At 31.8% G+C, this 10,282-nt stretch overlaps 1 protein-coding gene across 2 annotated transcripts in view; it reads right to left on the reverse strand.

Moving 5' to 3' along the window:
• The window catches only part of LOC106464604 (sulfhydryl oxidase 1-like), a 28,051-nt gene extending 17,992 nt beyond the window's left edge, over window positions 1–10,059 (reverse strand). The window contains exons 1-3 of one of the 2 annotated variants that reach the window (XM_013924760.2): window positions 9,332–10,059; window positions 8,438–8,538; window positions 4,949–5,106 (exon numbers count right to left, since the gene is read on the reverse strand). In XM_013924760.2, coding sequence (XP_013780214.1) covers window positions 4,949–5,106; window positions 8,438–8,538; window positions 9,332–9,587 — 515 coding nt within the window. In that variant the 5' untranslated portion in view covers window positions 9,588–10,059. The remainder of the gene's footprint in view (window positions 1–4,948; window positions 5,107–8,437; window positions 8,539–9,331) is intronic. The other variant, XM_013924761.2, reaches the window with a different exon arrangement.
• Window positions 10,060–10,282: the final 223 nt, after the last annotated feature.

The raw sequence follows: 10,282 nt of genomic DNA on the forward strand, positions 1-10,282 counted from the left end.
GGTCTGGAGCATACATTAAGCTTAGAAAAATCAGGCAGCGACACCTTCGAGGATGCGTCGGGTGGGATAAAGCACTAGAGCTAAAAAATTTTGGGTGGGGAGGAGGCCGTCTGTCAGTCCTTTTCAGGGCTAGGAGGAGAACCGTGGTCCAATTCTCAGAATTTTGCTGTGGGGGGAAACGGGAGTACCTCGAGAAAACCCACTTTCACTGGACAGGTGCCAAATAATCTACCTGACCAGTGCCCAAAGCTGAAAAAAAAATTTCTTTCAGTTACTTGGTGAGTGTTTTATGTGTTTTCTAGGCTGTTTATGTAATTGAATGGTGATATGTATGTGTTCCAAGTTTCTGGTGTTAGACCTAATTGTTTGAACTGTTTGGTCTGTGTGTTCCTATTTTTGGCTATTCTGTAAAATTTCATGGCAAGTTGTGTAAAGCGATCTTTGATTGTTGGTAACTTGGTAATGCTGTGTAGGTATTCTTGAGGTGTGTAGCTCAGCAGTCTGTGTGCAATTTTAGTTGCTCTGTTTTGTAAAATTTGTAGTTTCTTGTATTGGTTATCTGACATGTTACTGCACTTCTATATTCCATGAGTGGCCTGATAAATGCTTAATAACAAACAACAACACAAAAATAATATCATAGAAAACACGTAAGCAAAATAACTTTTATAAAAACTAAAAAGGTGAATGAACACTAAGAATTTCTTATACATGAATTATTACTCATAATTCAAATTTGTTCCTTTATAAGGAGAAATATTTCAAAGATATTGGAAACCTTTTTTCCAAAGTGTAAAACATTTTAAAAAGAATTTTTTTTGTTTACCATCAGTTTCATGATCAAATTTTTAAGATTCTGATTTTAGATTTGGTTTGTTTGGATTTTGTGCAAAGCTACACAAGGGTTATCTGCACTAGCCGTCCATAATTTAGCAGTGAAAGACTAGATGGAAGGCAGCTAGACATCACCACCCACTGCCAACTCTTGGGCTGCTCTTTTACCAATGAATAGTGGGATTGACTGTCACATTATAACACCCCCATGGCTGAAAGGGTGAGCACGTTTGGTGGGATGGGGATTCAAACCCGCGACCCTCAAATCGTGAGTTAAGCAAAAAAAAGAATATTTTCAAAGTAACTTTTCATGTTTCATCTACAACTCATCTTCAACTTGTTTAATAACTTCCTTATCATTGTTCATCACTAAGGTTATAAAAATATGTTGATAACTATACCAGGTAGAAAAGGATCTTAGTGTTCTAACTGATCAGTCTCTTATGCCATCCAAGCAGCTTGCTAGTGGTAAGGAAAATATGGATCTTAGGTTGTATCTACATAAATAGTGAATAGAACACCAAAGATGTTATACTTTTGCTATAGAGGTCACTAGTTAGGCCACATTTGGAGTATCATATTCAGTCTTGGACTCCTTATCTTAAGAAGGGCAGCATTCATTGAATTGTAGGAAACGGTTCAGAAAGGGACTACTAGGATAATACGGGATCTAATTGAGTTGTATAGAATTTTTAAGGGAACTACTAATGCCAATTCATCATCTTTTTTTATACTTGTGTGTGGGAAAAGTAGGACTAAGGAACAAAAATATAAATTTTTACAGGAAAGAAGTCATCTTCAGTTAAGAAAGTTTTATTTTCTAACAGATGTGGAGGATGCAGTTAATTTAAAAGAGTTTTAAGGGAAAGCTTGATACATATCTAAATGATAAGGACTGACTGAATGTTTTTTTTGTTTTTTTTAACTTAGTGGATGGGTAAACCAGCAATCATTTGTTGTCCTGAAATTTTATATATTAAAAACAGAATTAAGAATTGCATAATAAGTGTTCAACTACATGTAAGTGTGTTTGAGAGTAACAGCTGTATACAGACACGTATGCTATGTGGTTACTTTATAATCCTCTGGATATTCTAACAGCTAATGACAATTCATTGTGATCTTCAACATTTACTAGCCAGGTTGGTTCTATGACAAAGGGCAGTTTTATAAGATATAGAATTGCACTATGATAACATTTTCAAGTTCTTTAACGATACCTGAACAACTGTTCAGATTTTTGTAGTGTCAACATATGTAGTTACTACAAATAAATACTCTTGCTTACATATAAGTAATATCTAGAGAAATACAGCTGTGCAGGTTTTGTAACATTAAGACATACAACTGGTGCTGTAAATGTTTCTGGAGGTTATGTACATGTACATATGCACTTCTCTGTACAAATATCTACTCAATACTTGCAGATTTATGCCCATATTTATGACTTAAGACAAATATTTTTTGTTTATCAGTAAGAGGAAACTTGTTGGTTCTGCTTTTTTGAAATATATTCTATGGTGCAGTTGGATTGCAACACTGAAACAAGTGATAAGGGGGGTCACAAAAGTTAAGATCACATTTTACTAAACCAGAATAGCTAGTTTCTATTTTGTATAGGTCTGATTCTCACTAACATATATACACAGGGTGGTCCAAAAGTAGGTATACAGCTGATAATTGATAATGTATTTTAAAGAAATTAAAGTATACAGTTGGTAACTGATAACGTATTTAATGGCACTTTACACATGACATGTAATAATGGGAATGTTAATCCCGGAGGTGGTCAAATTGAAACCCATTGCTGTTCACACAATCGTGAGTCTGACTGCCACACTTCTGCAATCTTTATGACAGAGGTCTGTCTGTCCATCAAGTTCTGTAAATGCATCTGTGATGTACCCTTTCATTTTGTCAACATTCTGAGATTTCCTACTGCACACTTTGTCCTTGAGTACTCCCCAGAACGAAAAGCCCATATGTAACTGTATAACTACTTTTGGGCTACTCTGTATATAAACACATATACTGTAAAATTACACATATCAGACAAATTACAAACGTTAAGAATCATTACAATTTTGTACAGTGAAAAACTCGTGACAGTTCAAACACTGAACCTTAGTATGAGGGTAACAGCAGTTAAAACTTCAACATCATAAAATATGATAGTTACCTTTTCCTTATTTTCAATTTCATGAATCAATAGCTTAAAATTAGTCAAGGTGTTTTTGTTTATATTTGACATATTTTTCTTTGATGTTACATGCAGAGTTTTTTTAATATTAAAATGAAAAATGTACAAGTTATTTTTGTTTGAAGTTATGGAAAACAGTAAACTGCAGGTAGGAATGAAATTTTTATTTTATTATTACTTTAACAAACAGAAATATATATATATATTATGTTGATCTTTAAAACTGTATCCTTTCTCTCCACTCAAGATCTCTAAAAACTGAACTTGTGAACAGATGGAATGAACTGGTGATCTCCTTTAACTTTTACTCAAAATTTCTAATCTAAAATCCTGTCTGCTTTATCAATAACAAATAAATATTGTATAAAAGGCATAAGAGAATTTAAAATAGCTATACCCAGGCCTTTTCCTCATCAATTTTACTTTGTTTTCCTTGCAAAGCTGTAAGAATAATTAATGTTGTGATAACCAATATATATATCCTTTCTTTTATAAAGATTAAAGATGCACCTGCGAGGTATTAGCCCTGTTCACCACAAAGTATAAATCTATCTGTAAGACTTTAGCACCTTTCATATAGTTTGAAGTGTCCAATAACTTGACAATTAGTTTAATGTTTATTCCTTTATCAATGTCATTAACAAAAATATAAAATAGCAAACCCAAGCTTAGCACACTATCCTGAAATACATTACTACTTGTCACTGCTCACTCTGGGCATTTTTAACTTATGGCTAAAAAATTTTTAGGGGGTAAAAAATTAATAGCCAAACTAAGGGAAGTAACACCAATAAAACTTTTGGGTTATGATGGGTGAAATTTGCAGTGGTTGAGTGACACATATATAGTGGCTGATTTTACTGAGTATGAGAACAGCAATAATATCAATGGATAAATAAAATACTTCATTCAAACTTTTGAGCTAAATTTTGTGAATTTTTTTTGAATGAATTCACTGCTGATTTGTTTTAGATAATTGCCAATCATAAAATACTTGCAAGTACCTGAACTGACAGGGTAAGCACTTCTTGCAGATTTTGGTTAAAGGCGACTTCCATGCATGTATATATAACAAGGTCATAATTTTAGTGTATTAGTCAATATCTCAATGATCTAATTTTGATATTTCACACACAAAAATATGTATATATACACACACACAAGCAGTTGATCTAGAAAAAAACTAAAGAATTTCTTGAAGAGACAAGACAACTATTTAACTCGCATTAAAATGCATCACAGAGAAGAAGGTATTAAAAAAACATATTTATTTACAGACAGCAAAGTATGAAAAATGCTTCTTCTTAACTTGCAGAGAACAAGGATTTGAATAATATCACATCTTAGTTGTAGTATTCATCTCAATAAAAAATATTGTTCATCATTACATGAATAGTTTTACCAATTGTCACTGAAAACGTACGTGCATGTTTTGTTGCCCAATAATATATATACATATAATTAAAGGGATCAGAATACATTTAAAAAAATATTCAATATGAACAGGATCATAAAAGAAGGCATATACACAATACCAATACAAGGATTATATAGACTGACAAAATAACAACTTTAAAAATTAATAACAAGGTTGTATACAACAGTCATTTTTGGTTTTAGGCAAATTACAAAAAATACATTTTTTTACGTATTAGATACAAGTGTAAAATAATATTTACCAATGCTTTTCTAAAAAGCTTGATCTTCAAATATGTGCATAAAAGTCAGAAATTACTTCCAATTCTACTAATAAGTCTGTTTAAAAAGTAATTATACTTATCAATTTATCATTAAAGTTTAAATATTTAAACCATCAATCTTAAAACACTCTTACAAAACTAATTCAATCTGAAGTCAATTTGTAAAAAATATGACATTTGAAAATATTTTATTTTTGAATATTTAAATGCATACTTGTCAGTATCAAACTTTGGCCAACCAGATGGTAGCAGAGTGCTTTCATTAACTTTTACCGTCAGAAAATCGATGAGGTTATGTCGTAAACTGGTAATATTGTCTTCCTTATAAGATGTATTTCCCAAACTATTTTCATCTGCTTGGATCCAGAAATACTAAATTCAAATTCAAAATAATACTGAGTTAGAAAAAAAATAAAGGCTTATTTACAAAACTAATACATATAACTGCAAGCTACCATTGTAAAATATGAAAACAGAGCTGATAATTATAAGAAGCATCACAAAGATTTATAAAAACATTAAACACTTCAGTTGCTATTGGCCCCTTAAAGGTTTTTAAGAGGAAGAGTGAATTATAGCATGAAACTACACTTAGTTTGTTATAGGAAACTGTCAATGGCCAGCTGGTTTGCAAAAAAAAAGTGAAGGTAAAATGCTAATATATGTCCTTCTTACTTGAAACATTTATGGGACCAGTTAACTCTAAGAATTAATGAATGAAAGCAAATTAAAATAATGTTGTAATATATCAACCACACTACATCTGCCACATCCAGTGATTATAATGCCGACTTCCCAATACCAAAGCTCATCAGAACGGCTGAGGCACGATCGACACGGTAGTGGTCTAGGAGTTATATATGCCACCAATTTTCATGAACAGAAACTGTTATGGTGTAAAACAGATTAAACAACTGAATTGTAATTATTTAAACCATTTACAAATCAGCTATTGACAAGTAAACCTATCATTAGTCTTATTATTTAGCATATTTCTTACCCTAAAAGTGGTAATAATTTGCCAACTGCAGAATTATATGCCATATAACTTGACGTCTTCTCAGTATTATTAGGTGGGTAGATTGGAAATAGAAAATACAGATTAGTCAACTTCAGTAGGGTTAATTATAGTTTAGAGGTAAGTGAGGTGAAATTTATACAGTGTGATAGGTGTCAAAAATTGGTTATGTTTGTAAATTGTCGACTTTGGCTGCAGCTTTCAGGATGCTCAGAAAGATAAATTACCAGTTACAGAGCTTGTTTACTCAAGGTTAAGTTGGAGATATCTTTGATTAGAGAGGGGAAAATAGGAGATCAGGAGAAAAAACAAGTAAGCAAGACTGGAATTCTAGAATTATAATAAAAGTTTGCTTTGAGGGAAGGTGAGAATATGAGCACTGGGTTTACAAGGGTGTACAGCTGTAAGAAATATAAAGCCATAGAGACATATTCAGTTAGCATTCAAGTACTAGTTTCTACTCTCTAATAGATTTGAACCATTGCCTGCTTGCATTGAAGAATAAGTTCATTAAAATGTTTACAGAGTAAGGGATAGAGTTTGGTGATTAACTCAAGTAATCAATTACCTATTAGTATCAAACAGTATAACATAAAATAATTGGGGGTCAAAGTGCACATGCCACAAGCTATTATAGAGTGCCTTTTAACATTGTATCGGGTATTTGATGTCAATTATTCATTTTATCCTGACTTAGCATGCTTGATTCACAATCTGAGGGTCACGTGTTCGAATCTCAATCCAACCAAACATGCTTACCCTTTCAGTCATGGGGGCATTATAATGTGATGGTCAGTTCTACTATTCGTTGGTAAAAGAGTAGCCCAAGAGTTGGCAGTGGGTGGTGATGACTAGCTGCCTTCCCTCTAGTCTTTCAATGGTAAATTAGGGATGGCTAACACATATAGCCCTCATGTAGTTTTGCGCAAAATTCAAAACAAAGCAAACTGATTTAGTATTCATGATAGAGGAGAGTAAATACTAGATACAATAAGCAGATATACTGTGAAAAACTGTTGAAATGCATTTTGAAGGTTATGCAAATACAATATGCAAACTGTATGATGGACAGATGTATGCTTATTCTTCACATGAATGTCGTCTAGCACTCCAATTTGTCAGAGTCTAAGTCAAACTGACATGATCAATCAACAGGCATATCTTTAGTACAAATAATTTTGTAACACATTTGATTTTTTGTGTACAACAGACTTGTACATTTTACTAAAAGCTTGCCACATTTCATGTAGATACACTTGGTGAACTTGGAATTATATTCAAACTTCCTTCTCCAACATGGGGTCTGCCCAATGGGGTTATTTTACAGGGATAAATTAAGATCTCTTGAAAAAATTAAATGACAGGTGATCTTACGGAAGTTCACAAGATTATCTGAGTGATAAATACATTAAAGGTTTCTGAGTTTTTTGTATTATCTTCTAGTATGGAATGGTTATCTTACAGGAATGGGATAAGATAATTTACTTTATCTTAACAAAAGCAGTGGAGACCAGCACTTTACAGGCGTTTAAGAGAGGAATTAATTATTTCATGAAGAAGAAAAGGTGGAGTTAAATTTTTACTTTTCTTATGAATGGGTGTGCAAGGACAATCTTGATGAATCATACAGTCTCTTGTTAGCTGAATGTTATCTTATAATGCATGTAATGCTATGTAACCCAGTCATTCTAGTGAGTTCTCATACTGACCTGGCTGGTTTACCACAGAAAAAGTTGAAATACTGTTAATGTTTCAAAGTTATTATGATAAAGGTGGTCATATTCCATCAGTTTTGAAATTATACACCATTTGACAAGATAAAAATTTTCCAAACCAGTATTTAATCATTTTACATTGCAAATATATTATTTACTAAATAAATAAAATATACATAATGTCAAAAGAAGTGAACTGTGACTAAGAGAATATAAAGTATCATTGTCATTAGAAGCTTACTTAACTTCATTTTTTTCTTCTAAACATATTACATTTTTAATAACTCAAAATTGAAAGATAAAGAAAGACATATGACCAATGTATTATCAGGCTGGAATATACACCAAATATAATACATACCAGATTCTATAACTTATATCTTTCTTCCTACATCTGTGCATTTCTTCTATATTAACATATGCAAATTTCTTGCTAAAAGTTAAACCGTGCTGTCTAACTGATATTTAAATGAAAACAGTGCAAAACAAAAGTATTTTGAGTTATAGCAATACATAATGATCATAGGATTTTGAATAATGACAACAATTAACACCCATGAGACCTACTACATCTGACATAATTTAACATTCCATGAATAAATTAATACTAACTTCCATGAAAATAAAACAGATATGTATAACAATCATCAATCTTACAAATGGCAAATTCTGTTACATTTAAGCAATATTCCTTGACTGAACAGTTGCTAAATAGAAACAACATTGAACGAAGATGATCAGATTATTTCTGAATGGGTTAAGAAAACAATGAGAAGTTTAAAGAACGATGGTTAAAGGTTTCTTGGCCAGGTAATATCTATTCAAGGGTTTTGGAGGAAGTTAAAGACTGGATATGCAAGCCAGTTGTTACTATTTTGTTTTTTAATGTTTAGTGGATGTGATGGTCAAGATGGACCACAGGTTCTTTAAGTTTTATATTTTCATATGTCAAAATTGTTCCTCTGCTTACCTTTATTGAAGGATAATATTCCACCTGATATTTTCTACACAAGTCTACATTCACTTCATCTGCACAGTTTACAACAGCAACACGAACAACTTTGTCCCAAGCTTCAAGTAAAAAAATCATATTTTAAACTGGTTAGTTTTAATCCTGTATTGAAATACTTTTACACAATAAAATAAGTTAACATTTCAAATTTTATAGAAAACTTTTCTGAACATATATTATGCTTACTATTACTACATAAAACCATGATAAAAATTGCATAAAGTGATCTGTCCATTTTTTCCAGAAATAAGGAAATTATACTTAAGAAATTTGAAACTAAGTTTTTGAGATCACCAAATTTATTAATTTTGCTGTTTTATAAAATAATTTTGAATAAGCCAAAAATTGTGTGGCTGAATAATCAGATAATTAATTATATTTATAGCTAAGCAGTTAATTTAAGGTACATATAATTCACTGTAATATCTACTCTTTGATACAAAATTTGTTATAAATAATTTTATGGCAAGGAAATATTCTATATATTCCTATTATCAAAAACCAACAACTTTGCAAAGTAATTTGAGATTAAAACATCATATCTAGATATACTATTGTTATCAATAACACACAAAAAACTCAAAGGCCTGAAGTTTAAAACATGAATTTATGGTTGCACTCATGATTTACTTGGCCTATATTCTATTTCTAGTGATTGTCAATGATGGGTCAATACACAAAACAGCGTATCCTAGAAATTTCGAATTCACTATACCATATACTGAGTAAGCAAAATCTGTAGTATAGTGGTATATTGAAACTAAAAGGATAAAATTTATATATATATATGTATGTATAGTATACTTTTTATTAGTATTGGTATTCCTGTTAATTACTATAATAATGTTTTACCTTGGATATCCTTCGCAAACTTCTTCCACAGTGGTGCAAAATTGATACAGTGACCACACCAGCTGCTATAAAATTCCACAATCCATGCATTATCTTTTAAAAAAACACTTTCCTGAAAAGATGAAGAATTCAGCTGAAGAACTGCATCTAACGCACTGTAAAGAGACTCTGCCGTTGACCAGGAAAGAAAACACAGTAATAATGTAACAACAGTAAACCGGGAAACTTTCACTGAAACTGAAAGATCTTTTCTCATGTTGAACGCTACACGAACTTGTAATTTCTAGTACTGTAGTATGGTAATACTCCACTCACTCAATTACTCTACACAGTACAGACTTGAGTTGTAACTTGTAGTACGACTGTCTCTTGAGTTTAGTCTTTCAGTTTCACTCTCAAAATTAACTCAAACGTTATTGCGAACTGTTAATGTTATTTCAATATTAATATCATTTACTAGCACTAGTATAAACACCGTAAGTTTAAGGCTGTTCTTATAATTTTACCTAATTACAATCAAGAGATGTTCCAACCCAGTTCTTAAACTTCCAACGTCAACTCTTAACTTGTCACACATTTCCGGTTTACATAAATGTAGACCTTCTCTTTCATTCTAACACTGAGCAGTAATCTAGCTTTTCCCGATAACATGCAGCTGTTTAACAGGAAATGTAATGACTAAAGCTGTTTAAATAAATATGTGGTACGCAAACTGTGAGACGCGCTTCCCAAAGAGGATGCGCAACTAGGACTATAGGAGCGTATAAATTGCATTTGAAAGTACAGATTTGAAAATATTGAAGTTTTAAAAACCACCGTATAAATATTACTACTATTAATTATAATTAAGTAATAACAATTAACATGAGAAAATAACATGCACAGTATATATATATTGTTGCGTCAGCGAGGTCACGTGACTAGTATCACGCCACGTCCTTCTCGAATCTT

This window comes from Limulus polyphemus, unplaced genomic scaffold (assembly GCF_000517525.1).
Source record: "Limulus polyphemus unplaced genomic scaffold, Limulus_polyphemus-2.1.2 Scaffold1700, whole genome shotgun sequence".
NCBI classification, from domain to species: domain Eukaryota; kingdom Metazoa; phylum Arthropoda; class Merostomata; order Xiphosura; family Limulidae; genus Limulus; species Limulus polyphemus.